The sequence below is a fragment of the Anopheles maculipalpis genome, chromosome 3RL (genome assembly GCF_943734695.1).
Source record: "Anopheles maculipalpis chromosome 3RL, idAnoMacuDA_375_x, whole genome shotgun sequence".
NCBI classification, from domain to species: Eukaryota; Metazoa; Arthropoda; class Insecta; order Diptera; family Culicidae; genus Anopheles; species Anopheles maculipalpis.
Window position 1 is genome coordinate 79452005 of NC_064872.1, and position 16084 is coordinate 79468088.

At 43.9% G+C, this 16084-nt stretch overlaps 3 protein-coding genes across 3 annotated transcripts in view; 2 read left to right on the top strand and 1 right to left on the bottom strand.

The window, feature by feature from the left end:
* Positions 1-12448, bottom strand: part of LOC126561400 (uncharacterized) — a 112298-nt gene extending 99850 nt beyond the window's left edge. The window contains exon 1 of the mRNA XM_050217519.1: positions 12444-12448. The gene's annotated coding sequence lies outside the window, so the exon portion shown is untranslated. The remainder of the gene's footprint in view (positions 1-12443) is intronic.
* LOC126561039 (uncharacterized) lies at positions 1141-5892 on the top strand. Its single transcript, XM_050216987.1, has 6 exons — positions 1141-1383; positions 1458-2498; positions 2575-2867; positions 4105-4255; positions 4334-5377; positions 5446-5892. Exons 1-6 carry the CDS (start codon positions 1183-1185, stop codon positions 5890-5892), a joined length of 3177 nt encoding a protein of 1058 aa, XP_050072944.1. The 5' UTR covers positions 1141-1182.
* Positions 11455-15712, top strand: LOC126561899 (juvenile hormone esterase-like). The gene is made up of 6 exons (XM_050218266.1): positions 11455-11733; positions 13178-13324; positions 14115-14666; positions 14745-15092; positions 15161-15456; positions 15542-15712. The coding sequence occupies exons 1-6, from the start codon at positions 11455-11457 to the stop codon at positions 15708-15710; spliced, it is 1791 nt and encodes a 596-aa protein (XP_050074223.1). The 3' UTR covers positions 15711-15712.
* The last annotated feature ends 372 nt before the right edge of the window (positions 15713-16084 follow it).

Consider the following 16084-nt stretch of genomic DNA (forward strand, 5'->3'; position numbering starts at 1 on the left):
TGTTAATGTATTCTTTGGTTTTCTTCACAATTCAAACATTCTGACCTGATGTCTCATAGACATACCTCTATTTTTTACATTATTTAACTAGTTCATATGACACTGATGTATTATTAAATGGAAATTAGAACAACGGTTTGTGTTTTTTTATCATAAAATTATGAATTATCGAAAGGCTACTAGTGGTACTAGGACTTACTAATCTACGTAGTTAGATAGTCAATCCTCTCTACAGGGGAATGGTCAGGATGGAATTTGAACCACGGTACTGCCACGTGAAGACCGATGCAGTTATTGCCTTACCACCAGGCCGCACTTATTACAGCCTAAGTAATGGCCCATCCTCAGACTTTCCCTAGGCTTTGTCCTAGGTGATCGAATACCGTGAATTAATATGATATAAAGCCTAAAACATTAGATAAATATAATTGTTTCTGTCTGTCTTTTTGATTTTACTATAATACTATTTAAAAAATACAATATTTGTATTTTCAGCACATTTCAAAAGCATATTGACCGCTAACAATAAAAAGGGAAGCATGCAATGTTGTAAGCAACCATACATCTTACGTGCAATATTCCGTACAAGCGCTGTTTCAGTTTCCATTGTGTTCCAACCCCATCTGGCTTTGTAGCGTACAGTGTATGCCATTTTAATTGAAAATTATGTATGTAGAAAAATATTAAATTTATTTTATCAACAATTAAGACGATTCTTCGCCGCATTGTCATGTACAAAAACATGTATTATTTAAAATTTTGTATTTTATGCATTTGTAGCTAAATAATTTATTTATTAAACGCAACAAAGATCATTTAAGAAAGCATATTACACAATTATAAATATTCATGCAAATACTCAATATGATTGCACCAACAAAAACACATACTTCACATGTATTAGTTGATTATCATCGGTGGAAGCGTTTGTTTTTGCATTAACGAGACCGACCGACCGTGTTGCATCTGCATACGGAACCGGGAAACCCATCCATTCTCCCGGACCGGTTATCTCTTTTAGAATGCCGCTTTATACCTTTGCTTGTGTTCCGGGGGCAAAACTTGCACTGTGTTTGTGTGGTGCAGCTCGTTAAAACAAAAAAAAAATCTATCAGTTTCTAGCTGCAAGATCACCGATCGATCACCAAGCGATGTTAGTACACGGTGAGAAACGGACCCGTAATGAAGCTCTCGATCAGTGTCTTTCTGGCCAGTTGGCTTACGTTGTGCACCATTGTAACTGGGCAACTGAAACATCCGAGCGTTTGTACGGAAAATGGCTGTCTGCTGGGAGCATCCATGACGGACACGAACAATCTCAAGTTTGATGCATTTGTGGGAATACCTTACGCGAAACCACCCGTTGGAAAGCTACGGTTTAAGGTGAGTTTGAATGTTCTCGGACCGATTTTGCTAAGAACTCGGCGGGTGCAATGAAGATTTCTTCGTCAAAATAGAAACCTCAACCGATTGAACCATGGACGGAAGACTATAACGCAACGGAAAGCAAGCCGGCCTGTCTACAAAAGTCTTTCCTACTTCCCGATCAACCTATCGTGGGAGATGAGGACTGTCTCTACTTGAACGTGTATCGTCCAAAGCGCAATGAAAGTGACTCGCTTCCAGTCATGGTGTGGATTCACGGTGGTGGTTACTTCTTCGGTTCTGCCGATCCTCAGCTGTACGGACCGGAACGTTTGTTGGCCACGAAGAAAGCAATTCTCGTCACGATCCAGTATCGGTTGGGTGTGTTTGGCTTCCTCTCTACCGGTGATGGCCAGGCAACGGGTAACTACGGAATGCTCGATCAAGTGATGGCACTCAAATGGGTACAACGAAACATTGGTTTCTTCGGTGGTGATGCACAGTCAGTGACACTGTTCGGTGAAAGTGCTGGTGGTGCTTCCGTACAGCTGCACATGATCAGTCCACTGAGCAAAGGATTGTTTCAGCGGGCGATCATTATGAGTGGAAGCGCTCTCGCTGTGTGGAGTTTGCCTATAGAGGATCCTCTTACACTCGCACGCAAACAAGCGAAGCTAATTGGAGTATCCGAGGCGGATGAGCTAACAACTGCAGAGTTAGTGGACGTTTTGCAGTATCTTGATGCGAAAGTACTTACCGCCAGTATGCCCCATCTGAGAATTTGGTTTGAGCATCCTATCGTGATGTACCGGCCAACGGCTCAAGGTCCTTCTGTACCTCAAGAGGAACGCTTTCTACCTGACGATCCACGAAAGTTGTGGGATGAAGGTCGATATCAGCATGTTCCAATCATGATCGGAACGGTACCGAACGAGGGTGCAGTTGTTTCGCTTGCGATACTACACAACGACACGATAAGGAGGGAGTTTAATGATAATCTGAAGGAACTTTTAACACCAGTGTTAGCGTTAAATGCTTCATCTTTGGTTTTAGAACAGCTTAAAGAGCGGTACTTTCCAGGTGCACCTGATAATCGCTGGATCAATGAAGAAAATGAAGAGCAGTTTACACAGGTTTGTTTTTACGATCTATAACTTTGATAGATATTGAGCCTTCATATTACAAATAAACAATATATCTTATTTTCAGATGATGTCTGATGCGTTGATTGCATATCCAACTATAAAGACACTTCTGCAGTACACCAATTCCAACGAAACAGAATGCCGTGAAACAACGCTTTATTCGTTTGAATTCGTTGGGCGACATTCGTTCTCATCGCTATATATACCTTCGAATGCAAGTCATGGCGTTTGCCATCAGGACGAACTCCCATATCTGTTCCGCATGATCGATCTCTTCCCGGACTTCCCACCCGATTCAGCGGAAACCGAAATGTCCAACGTGTGGACAAATTTTCTGGTCAACTTTGCCGTCAATGGGTAATCATGCTTCTTCAGATAGTGTGTTTGTAACTACAGCATGACCTGTTTTCATCTTTCTCTCCAGCACTTCACAAGATCCAACAAAATCGTGTGAAAAGAGCATTAAGATGGTAAAGTTTACAAATGCCGAATCATCTCCAGAAGCTGCTGATTTATCATCCTCACCTGTTTTGGTGTCAAGTGAAAGCGGCTTAAGTGAAGAACTCAACCAAATGCATGATTTTTGGGACACGGTTTACGATTCTTCATATGTTGCTTATCATTGATGATCGTACAAAGATTATCCTCGAAGATTGTAATGTAATTTTTGATATACAAATAAACTAGCAATTCCAATTATGTTTTGTAGCAATCGTAATGTAAGCCTTCCACAGCTCTTTCTCACATTGAACATACGATCCCGAGACTACTTGCGGTGTAAATATAGTTTCTTGTAAGATTATGCATCCTGAATCAATTGCGGGAGCCAAAAAAGTTCTCAATGCAACGAATGAAACGGACGCGTCCATGTCCTAGATGCTTGGTAAGATAATCCGATCAGTGTGTCGCAACGAATCCTATCAGGCAGGATGTGCTGATGCAAATCGTGAACTGCATAATGCATCTGCTTGTCATTTATGTATGCGGCTTTCGCCTTTTTTCGGGACAGCTTCCATCGCTCAACACCCAACGAGTGGGAGCCATAAGTGGGCCATTGACAATGAGTGTTATACAACGCATAAATTCCAGAACCGCGCAGACTATTTTTAGTTCAGCTTGTACTACTTGATTCAGAATGCTGACGTTCCGTTCTCAGGTATTACGCCAAACTATTATCGAAAGTGAAATCAAACTGTATTTTGGAAACCAGTTTCACATGCGATAACGAAACCAGTTTAACGCCTAGCAGGACAACAACTGACCACTGCAACCTTGAATGAAAGCAACTGCAACGTTACAGAACACTCTTAATTTCAGCGATCACGTTCAAGGAGAAAGGTTTTCAAGTTCCTAAAAAAAGATAATGTGATTAAAAGGAAATAAGAGAAAAGTGAGTCAGCCAGTGAAAGTAACCGAGGATGGCGATCGGATATAAAAGACCTCCCAAGCAGCTTGGTACGTTTTAGTGCAATCGAAGCGGATATTTCGAACGGAAGGACTTTGTGCTTGTGTACCAAGAAATGAAAAAGTGTAATCTCAAAAATGTTGTCTCTCTTATTGTGTTAGTACTGTTTGGAACAACTGTTTGGCTTAGATGTGTCGAAGCATACTTGAATGATCTTATAGTGTGTATTAGTGATGGGTGCCTGCACGGTACAATAATGGAAAATAATGTCGGCGTAACGTATCCGGCATTTTGGGGAATTCCTTACGCGAAACCTCCGGTTGGCAAGTTGCGGTTTGCGGTGAGTGACTTCGGTGACTACGGACTAGTTTTGTGACTTTAAGTAGTTCGTTTTAATGTTTCCCACGTGCACTTATAGAACCCACAGCCAAACGACCCATGGCATGGTATGTACGATGCGTCCCGACCGAAGAATGCCTGCATCCAAAAGGTTACACTCGTCCCAACCGCTCCAATGTTCGGGGAAGAGGATTGCCTGTATTTGAATGTGTTCGTACCGGTGCTTGAGGGATGCCACGCTTCCCGTTCGCTTCCAGTGTTGGTGTACATACACGGTGGTGGATTCCTGTACGGTTCTGCACAACCGGAACAGCGCGATCCAGGACGTTTCATGGACTCGCGCAAGGTGATCGTCGTAACGTTTCAATATCGTCTAGGTATCTTCGGGTTCCTCTCAACCGGCGATACTGCCGCGCCGGGTAACTTCGGCATGAAGGATCAAGTGGCGGTGTTGCGTTGGGTAAAGAAAAATATTCGCGCGTTTGGCGGTGATCCTAACCAGGTGACGATTTTTGGTGAAAGTGTCGGTGGATCCAGCACACAGTTTCACCTGCTGAGTCCGCTAAGCCGTGGTCTCTTTCATCGTGCAATAAGCATGAGTGGTAGTGCACTATCTAGCTGGAGTGTTCCGATCGAAGACCCTCTCCGATTAACACGCGCCCAAGCGAAGGTGCTGGGCATAGGCGATGCGGACGAACTGTCTACCTTGGAATTAGTTGAGCAGCTGCGGGAAATTGATGCAGAGGAACTGACGACTAGCACCGAACTGTTGAAGCTGTGGGACATTCATCCAATTACATTGTATCATCCCGTTGTGGAACCCGCGGACGAACCGAAACCATTTTTAGCCGAGGATCCACGTGCTGCTTGGCGTCGGGGTGCTTACGCGAGTGTTCCTTGGCTGACAGGAAGCATACCGAACGATGGGTCGATCGTCACACAAACGATCTATCGTAATAAGTCGCTAGTGGTGGATTTGAATGAGAAATTTACCAAACTTTTGCCACTCATATTGAGAACTCGTATCACCAAGGAGAAACTGGTACGATTAAGAAACCGTTTCCTTAAGAACACTCCACCGACAAAGTGGGTCACCAAGCATAATTATGAAGAAATCACAAAGGTAAGCAGTCACGTTTAGCAAATGAGACATTTTGGAGAGGCTCTATGAAACAATTCTTCTTCTAACAGATGCTTTCAGAAGCCTGGTTCCTGTATCCGATGGTGAAAGGCATCAAGCAGCATCTTGCCAATCGGAAACATACACCGACCAGCGTCTACTCGTTCCAGTTCTGTGGCCGATACTCCTTCTCGAAGCTATTCACCGGCTCAGACAAACCGTACGGTTTAAGTCATCCGGACGAAATGATCTACCTCTTCTATATGCCACTGTTCTTTCCCGAATTTCCCGTACCATCGCCCGAGGCGGAAATGGTCCATCATTGGGTAAAGTTTATCATCGATTTCGCGACGAACGATCTGGTCGACACGGATGGCACGTGTTTCGGTAAAAAGTGTGACGTGATCACGTTTGCCAACACGAGCAACCCATACTATCCGGTGAGCAGAACGATCACCCATGGTTTGGACGAGGAGATGTACGAGTTTTGGAGAGCTTTCTACGAGGAACGTGCATGACCAGATTCCGTTTACGTTTGAAGGTTAAATGTTATGATGAAGGTATCCAATTTCATTAACTTCTCTTAGAACACTGACGAATTTCGACTTTCGCCACACTTCCGTAGTAAATACACTCTGACTAAATTCGCACCGCGCTTGCGTGCGGGCGCCGGCCGGCGGAAACGATCCTATCGCGCAACCGTTTCGCTACGCGATGGTTTGTAAACAACGAAAACTAAACAACCTGCTCCTACACGTGTTCAAGCCACCAGCGAGCCAGCAATGCGCTTTTTTGTTTTGCTGGCGTGTAGAGCGATTCGGACCGAGCGTACATGAAATCGCATTTATCTTCGGTTCAACGGCATCGATTCACGCTCGGGGAACGGTCCGTATTATCAGCAGTCCGCAAACATTCCAGCTCGATCGATCGGCACACGTCCTGCTTGCTTGCTTGAGGTCCGCAAAAAACTGATGTTCGCGTGGCGTTGGGGTTCGAATCAGCTGGATTAGCCGTTGATAAGTACTGCATTAGCTAGACATGCTGACGGCGGCAAGTTACGCGAGAAATGGCTAAATTTCCCCGTTCTTATCATCGATCTGCTAGTGGGGAGTGTATGTGTTTTAGCGAAGGAGCAATGTGGATGTAGTATTTAAATTTAAATAATTTTTGTATTACTAAGCTAGGTTGTGGAAGCTTCCCACATTTTTTTGTGGGAAGGGTTTCCCACAAAAAAATGTTTAAATTATTTGTAAATAATTATTAAAAACAAAATTGAAATGAAACAACCGTCGCACTAATTATGTTTCTGCAGCCAAAACAATGTCGAGAAAAGCTAAAAATGGATAACTGAGAGCTCTCAACATCAAAGTAGCGTAATAGAAAAAGTTCCTTGAAATTGGCTTGACTTGGCTTGGCTTTTTTACTTCACTTTTATTTCTTTCTTTCATTGTATTAAAACAATATTTTGTTGTTTTTTTTTTGTAATTTTCTGTCTTCTTAACATATTTATTTTATGCTTTAATTTATGTATGTTTTATTGATTCAAGGTGTTTTATGTTTATCTTACATTTTATTGATTTCTTAATGTTTTTCTTGAACATTCAATCTCTCTTTTTTTATGTACCTAACCTTTCTACTACACGATTTATTCCTTCCAATCAAAAACTTTTATCTTTTTGTGTTTTCCGAGAATTCATCTTTTTGTTTCTACTATAATGAGTTCTAGTTTGCGTTACCTACTTTTAATCGTAACGAAAAAAAACCCTTCCCATGAGAAAGCATCCTTTTTTCTCGTTTAATGCATTCCATGTGTTCCTGCATCGGTAATATTAAAGCTTCGGGCTACTGCTCTCGTTTTCATCCCCATCAACCAGTGTCCAGACGACACGGGTTAAAGTTGAACTTCACCACACCAGACGATCCTCTGCTTGTCTTTGGTAACCAAAAATACATTTCAACTAAACTGTACAACCGTTCCGCTGCATATTGACTGCAACGTGTTCAACGCGAGAATCCAGCGAAAATAAAGCAAAAAGAAAAATAAACAACAAACCGATTCTGAATGACTGCTCGCGTTGTATTCATCACCCCAGCCATCTCGAGGTACGCTCTCCCCATCCAGTCCAATGTCGAACTTTTGCTTTTCGTTTGCATTCGCACACTGGAATTGCAGTTTCTGCATCGTCAATGCATGCAGGCGTGCCGTAAATGTGGGTCAGTAAATTTGATGCATTATGCAAAGCGTAAAGAATTTGTTGTACACAAGAACAACAACAAGAGCATAAAACAAGCCCCCCCAACGCGGAAAATGAAAAGAAGAAAAGGAAAGAGACAAAAATTGAAGATGAACAAATTGAAGGCTCATGGGTTGGGGAGATGCACTTTTGGCAATGGGGGAAGGCGGATGAGTCCGATCGTTCGCGCGTGTGCATACTAACCCCCTTTTTTTGAAGTGTTGCCATTGCCACTACCGATGACACGGATTGATCAGCAAATTTGGGGACAAACTTATCCTTCAATTGCGAACGCCCGTAAGCAGGTCAACAGGCTGTTCAACGGGGAGTTGTGTTTGCAGAGATTTAATTGCATTTAAGAAGCAGACATTACAATTACGATACTATTACTACTACACAGCATCACGTTGTGGGTCTAGTGTTAACTGAATCGGACATGCATCCAGAGCCAGACGACGGGCGAATGCTTTCAGGATTCATTTGTTAGTAAAATGCACCCGCTCGTGGTTCTGACGTTTGCCGACGTACGCACGCCGCTTTGTAGAATGGGGAAAGGAGATTCGAATGCACCGAACTGCATCTTTTTTTTTTAGGTATGCGTGCATACGCCATGCATGATCGAGGGAGGATACACAGAGATGGTAGCATCAGACGTGCGACCGATGCGATTCTCATGGTGAACCAATCGAATGATTCTCGTATCCCTTGCCAGCGGGTGTATAAAAGAAGCGTCCTCCGGGAACGAATGCAACAGTTGGTTGGTGTCGTGATCCTTTGGTGCATGTGCTGCATTTCGTATGCCCGTTTTGTGTCCTTCGTAGTCGGAGGAACATCGGACGGTGGAAAGTGAAAGTGTTTACATAAGTTGCTTTGCTGACTCCCGAGCCGAGAACGAAATGTGAGTGAATCAAATTTGGTTTATGAAATATATTTGATATATTATTTGATATTATTTAGAAAGTAAATTTAAACAAATGTCACAAATGTCTGTCCATTTCTAAACTTAATTAACGTTAAGAACTTTATAAGTATATCGATCGTGTATGGAAAACCATGCGAAATTTCTCAGCATGCACTCAATATTACTATCAAGCTGTCGTTATTTTTCTTACATTTACATACCTTTGCAATCAATAACAAACTCATGACGAGCAGCTCCCTCGATGATAAATCGACTGTAATTCCCAAATCGCTCACACGTGCCTGCCCTATATCGGAACCCCCAAATCATGCCGGCCGAAGATAAGCTCCACACGCGCTGCATCTTTTAACGCACGATCATCTTCATTCATCGAACGAAACGTCACCGCGACTCGCAAAGACAAAGTTGTTTATCGTGGCCTCGTGCTTCGAACGAGAATTTCGTAGATAAAGAATCTCAAATGGGGTGAAAAAAAAGTCGTAAGCGAACAAACAAATCAAAACCAAAAATCATCGCACACGCGCTTCCCTTTATCTAGGGTGGTATTTTAAGGATGGTTGTGGAGATCGCGAGGGGGAAAGGAAGAATATAAAACATATAGCCAAAATTCTTAGTTGTTTTTTAGTTGGCTACAGTGATTTGATAACTTTGACGGTTAAACAATTCACAACAGAAAAAAGATTTATTTTCAAACAGCAGCTCATTTGCTAACGTTTTCAAGAACTTAAAAGATGTGAGCAATTGATATTGTGCTCTTTTGTTGTCCCTTCTTGGAATTCTCTCTAATTTATCGTACATTTATTTGTTTCTTGTTTTTTCTATGTTGAGTGGCAAGATTTTTTATATACCTTTATTAACCATATAAATACTGATAAACATCTTATTCTTTTTTGATGGATTAAATGTCTTTGGATCGGAATTTTTTTTCAACTGAAGCTTAGGGAAAAGGAATACCGGATGTGCCTTTGCGTCCAATCATTATATACAGAAAAAAGAAGTTTTTATCAAATCAAAACCTAAAACCAGGCAGCTCAAGAAATAGATTCAGAAATAAAAGAAACTAAAATCGGAGATGAAGATTGTTCTGCGAACGTTTCTAAAATTTTTAGTAATTAGACTCCCTCCCGACAGTCAACGGAATAACAAACCTCCAGTTAAATAAATGGCCTTCTTCCTGGCTTAAGTGACCTACCTACAAGGTAACCAGGTAGTTGGAAAATCAGTCCTCAACTCATTTGAACCATCAGCAAAAAATCTATTAATCTTGCTTGAACTTTGTTGCTCACTTTTTAGTACATTTTCATGAACAATGATTGATGGGTTTTCTGTGTGTGTGTTTCCTTTTTTTACTATATAATTTTCTTGTACCGACATGTAAAATATTCTCCAGAAATTTCCTCTCAGTGTGGTGTGCCTGGAACGCCTTTTTGATAGAAACATATAAAATTAATTAAAAACATAAAAGTCAAAAATAGAAACACATAAACCACGCCTGACAGGCGCAGTCGCATTTTAAATTAGTCACTCATCGCTAAAAACAAACCTCCTCCTCCTCCATTCGATAAAAACAACATAAAACAAACAATCGAAAAACAACTAATCAAAAGCCAACATTTTGGCGATAAGAAGACAAAGAAAAGTTTCCAAGAATCAATTCCAACGTTCGATTATCAAAGTTCGCCGCCGCCTCCATCCGATGCTGGAGGGTTTGACATCTTTCGTGTGCTTCTAAAAATAGACTGGAAACTCCCGTCCCCCGCCGGATGATCCCGTGCGTGTGTGGGGTACGCCCCGAGTCCGACCAATCTTCAAACACGTTCCCAATTTGCAAACCGTACGAGCGTGTCCATCTTATCATGTGCGCTCACCCCAAACCAGCGCCACACTCCCGCGATCGTGTCGCCTCCTTGTGAGTTCCCCATCACGGTGTCCACCAAAATGTGGACCTCCACGCGCGGACACTTATTACGCATCGTGCAGGGTAAAGTTCGGCCCAGGTGCTAGCACGTGGCATCCCGATCATCGCTCCTTCGCTTCGTTTTCGTCAGATCCGCCCGGATGTAGGTCACGGCAAGGAATCGCCAACCGATAAGAATAAAAGGGGTTTCCTCAGCAGCTTGCCAGATTACTCGCCCGCGTTGCGTCGCACTGACAGCTGCGAATGAAGTGCTGAGTGTTCTAGTGTGCCGGTAAGCGTAAAGCCTGCTTGAAGCTTGATCGAAGGGTGCTGGGCTCGGAAAAAAAGGTGAGCAGAGCGGCGGTTGCGTGTGCCGATGCGTTCTCGGGCAAGTTGGGGGTATTCGGTTGCTGGGTCGTGTGGCTCAAACCGCTCATTAAGCATCGTGCAGTCCGTGTAGTTGTCGCTAGGCTTTTGTCGTAGAGTCTTTCTACGGCGTGGTAAGACTCCCCGGCGGTACATGAATTACACGGATAGGAAAGGTTAGGGTGGATTAATGGGACATTCTTAGGCGACTCTTATCTGTAACGCTTTGGGAAGGGCGAGCAAGTGAGGAAGAGAGAAAGGGGTTGGTAGGAGGAGAGGGTGGTGCAAAAACGGGAACCGATATTGTTTGACACACATGTGCTGATGTGTATTTTCGTTTTGTCGCAGATCTTAACGCGTGCGTTCGCGCTTACCGTACAGCTGACGTGTTGGTGCTAGAGGTGCTGCTGCTGCCACTGGGTGGTGGTAGTGAGGGTGGCGGTCCTGCTGCTAATAAAATCATCGATCCCGCAAGCTGTCCAGTGCAGTGCCGTATCAACACTGGCGCGCTTAACACCGCAGTGAAGGAAAGACGCACAGGGAAGACGGCGCCAGCGATCAACGATCAACAAACAGTTTAGTGATCAGTGCGTGCAAGTGTGTATAAGAGGGCTGATTTACGTCGAGAACTTATCGTAAAGTTACCAAAGCGAAGGTGAAAATGTCTCGTCAAACACAGCGTACCGTAGTGCCGGTACTGTTTCTTGTGATGCAGTGTGTAATTTCGTGCACAAGCAGTGAGTACTTTAATGGGAGACCTTTGATGGCGGACGCGTTACAACCTGCGGACAGTTCCTGCGATCGTGAGGATGGACTGCGTGTTTGTATCGATGATGGATGCTTGGGTGGTACGTACAGGAAGGGAATGGCCGGTGAAGATTTCGAGGCTTTTTTGGGCATTCCCTTCGCTAAGCCGCCTGTCGGAGAGCTACGATTTGCGGTAAGTACAGTGATGCGTAACTTAGGGCCACACACTAACAGTTAACATCCTAAAGCTTGTCTAGTAACTGTGTGTTTAGAAAATACTCACATTGAACAAACAGTGTTGTATTTAGAATCCTTTTCAAAAATACATTTTAGTACAGTTAATGGCCGTAGTAGTACAGTAGTAGTACAGTTAATGGCCGCCTATCGATCATATGTGACCTATACCACTCCTGCTTTGTATTTAAAATGTCGAAAAATTTTTGACAGCCTTTTATGGCTTTCTTGACTTAAATCTTTAGATAGATGACTATCAGTGCAAGGGAGGGGCTTGGGCTTCTTTGGTACTAGACAGCTTTAGAGGTTTTCCGGCTTGTCAATTCTGACTTTTCTGGAGATGATTTTACCCGTAGCCCATGTATTCCGTGTAACGATCTAGGCGGGATCCAATATCTGGTCCTGGCGTCTCAAGAGCTCGGTTATTAGACAGTTCAGACGGGAAAAGTGAGAAAAAATTGTCACTCGTTTATTGCAGTGCTTCCACTAGTCTGAGCTCTGAACTGAACTGAACTGCATGTTGTTTCTCTTAAGTGTGGTGGTTTTTATTAATTTTTTCACGTAAATTTATTAGCAAGTTACCTAACGTTTTGAATAAAGAAAATATGAGGATATAGAAAACGAAAAATCATATTTATCAATTTGAAAATAGGGAACCATTTTTAAAACCGAACTGTTTTAAACCGTAACGCTGTAACGCTATCAAGCGTTACATAGTGTTTCGCTTATTTACTATATCTAACTCCGAAAATAAATCAGGGGGACGTTTTGATTTCACTGAATATTATTACAATCAGTCGGCAATGTGAGCCATTCGAAATCAATCTTCTGCCTACCGATGTTTAACGACAGTTTAACAATAGGTTTTGTTGCATTTTCTTTTGATAAATCATACAATTGCATTCACTTGCATAAAAACACATACGTACACACACACACACGCACGCACAGTATGCAGTTACACCGGTGAGTCGTTTAATATCGATTAGATTGCACAACCCGGGTCCTAATTTCCCACGCCCTACGTCACGGCTGTCGGCGAATTGTTGCATTCAATGCAAATTGCTACCTTGAGACAGTTGGTGTAGCGATTTTTCCTGCATTAAAGTGTAATTTAATCGGTGGAAGAAAAAAAAAACTTTAACCGCAGCCGGATGAGTAAGGCGTGCGTTTGCAATGCTCGCTCTGCTCTTACAAACTGGCATAGACGACGATCTATCGCTTATCAGAGATTGGTTTCATGTGGTAGAAAATCTCTGTTTGGCATAAAAACACATCTTGTTGACACAGTTGATAATGTGTTGTACCTTACACAATAAACAAAGTGAAAAGGAAAAAAAAAACGTGGAAAAACAATATACTCACTTATGCGTCCCATTTTTGCAAATCTCTCTTTCACCCAGGATCCAGTGCGCAACGACCCATACACCGACCAGCTGTATAACGCCTCATACGAACGATCGATGTGTCTGCAGCGGAATGATCTATTACCGAATCCACCGGTCACCGGTAGTGAAGATTGTCTCTACCTAAACGTATACCGTCCAAAGGTGAGTCATAACGATCATACTCTTCGGAGGTCTAGAGGGCTCGTGGCCACGCGCCAAACCATTTTACGGTTGGAATGACTCCATCACGCGGTACTGAGGTCGCGTGGGAATCTGATCACTTCCGCACTACGCACACGACCTGACGCCGGCGTCATGTCACAGCTCTGAGTTTACCCAGAGCCACGCCATACCGGCGTACGAACACACACAAACCGCTAGCAACAGTAAACATAAACGCGCTAGGGGAGGTTGCTGTGGGGTAGAATACTACAGAACCGGACCAGACGGCGGACGCGGTTGCTTGCCGTGTTATCGGTGTAAGAAGAGAAGCGTGCGCGCGTGGCATATTAGCACGAGTTGCGGGCACATTCACCCGGTTGTGGCGATCCGGCTCCCTGCTTATAAATTCCGGTTTTTTTTCTTTTAAATTGTTCTGCTGATTAGGCGTCTCGTCAATTCAGCCAGAGCAGAACCTACCAGCCAGACCTCTGCTGCTGGGAGGCTTGCATTGGAGGGTGGCTTTATTTTTATGCCTCGCGCACGGCGGCTTTATGATACCTGCGCGAGCCGGTATTTATTGATCAATGATGGCTCAACGTCTTGTTTTGCAATTAGAAACACGTGGCACCACGCGCACGCACGCTGCACTAGCGTGAATGAAAGTGAAACCGGGTTTGTCATTAACATGCCTCGACTGACGTACGTGTGTAGCTCGTATAAGACGAACGAGAATGAGCATTCGCGCAGCGTCGTACATCTTTAGTAATTTGCGTTCTCTACTCGCCCACAGGGATGCACTGACTCGACAAGCTCCAACTTACCTGTGATAGTGTACATCCATGGGGGTGGCTTCTTCTCGGGCACAGGCAGCCCACTAGTGGTTGGTCCAGAGTACATCATGGATACGAAGCGTGCGATACTCGTCGCAATCCAGTACCGGCTCGGTGTGCTAGGATTCCTCTCAACCGGAGATTCGGCCGCACCAGGCAATGCTGGACTGAAGGATCAAACGCTAGCCCTGCAGTGGGTCAAACAAAACATAGCAAAGTTTGGTGGAAACGATCAGTTGATCACGATCGTTGGACAGAGTGCGGGTGCTACGTCCGTGCATATGCATCTGATCAGTCCACTGAGCCGTGGACTGTTCCATCGGGCAATCATGATGAGCGGCAACTCGCTGGTACCGTGGAACATTCCCACTAAGGACCCGCTAACATTGGCCCGAGATACGGGTGTCGTGGTGGATATTATGAGTGCGGAGAATCTGTCCAGCAAGAGCTTGATCGCGGCACTGCGTGAAGTGCCTGGGGAGAAGCTCGTCGGTAGTACGTACAAGCTGAAGGTAAGGAATCCATAGGACCCACAGTAGCTTCACACAAGGATACAAGAATTAATATAAGCTTTTCCTCGTCAAAAATAGCTTTGGTCCGTCGATCCTCTGACACTGTTCCGCCCGGTGGTGGAATCGAAAAACTCACCCAACGCATTCATCACCGAAGAACCGAAAGAAAGCTGGCTCAATGGGAACTATCAGCAGATCCCGTACATGGCAGGATACGTCCCGAACGAAGGTGCCGTCCGTGCGTTGGCAATCTTCAAGAATCCAGAGCTGTTTAACGAGCTCAAGAGTAACTTTAGCACAATCCTACCGATCCTGCTCGAGCGACCACCGACCAAGACACTGATTGAGGAGATACGATCACGGTTCCTGAACGATACTACCGATGCGGAACCGATCCGACCGGATAATCTGCAAGCGTTTGTTGATGTGAGTATGATTGTAAGATTTTTTAATACAAAACGCTATTATACTCACCAAGTACTACCCTTCGACAGCTATACAGCGAAGCTGCATTCATCTATCCCGTACAGCTGGGTGTCAAACAGTACATCACCGTGGCGGATACCGATATGGCACCGGCCAGCATATATAAATTATCGTACAAAGGAAGATACTCGTACTCTGTCGTCTACGCTGGTGGCGATACCGGCGATTACGGTGTGGTACACTGTGATGATCTAAACTACCTCTTCCGTCAACCGGCCATCTTTCCCGACTTTCCGCCCGGATCGCCCGAACTTAAGATGGTGGACACGTTCGTTAACTTCTTCATCGATTTCGCCATCAGTGGGTAAGTTTAATATTGTGAAGAGCAATTTTAGTATTTAAACAATAAAAACACTCTACTAATTGCGCCATTTTGTCTTATAAAACAGCCGAGCGAAACAGCTTGCACCTTACCGGGAATGCAAGAACGAGAACCAGGTGTACCAATCGCTCGACTGTGATGTGCAGGAATTTGCCCGGGTCGGTGACGAGGTGCAGGTCAACGTGATCAGCGCCCGGAATGAGGAAATGTTTGCCTTCTGGAAGAATTTCTATTGAACCCTTTGTCCGCAGAACAGGAAAACGGGAGGCAGCTTTAATTGTGATACTTAACTATCGATTCCAAAATGTCCGCCTGGCAATAGACAGCGGCGGGCGTGCCGGAGTACACAGTGCAAATGTAAGATAATGTTCTATTTTCGATAGCTTCTTTGCTTTATTGTTTTTATTTGTTTTTTGTTTCGTGTTGAGGGTTGTCCGCCTTCACATACAATCTTATCTGTTATGCTAGATTAGTTTAGTACGTAGTTTACGCAAAGTGTAAGTTGTGCCGGAAAAAGATGCAATTGTTAGCAAATAAAATAAAAAAGGGGAATTGTACGATAGGTCAGTCGGAGGGCGTTTTGTGTTTCCTTTCAAGCTCATCAATCACA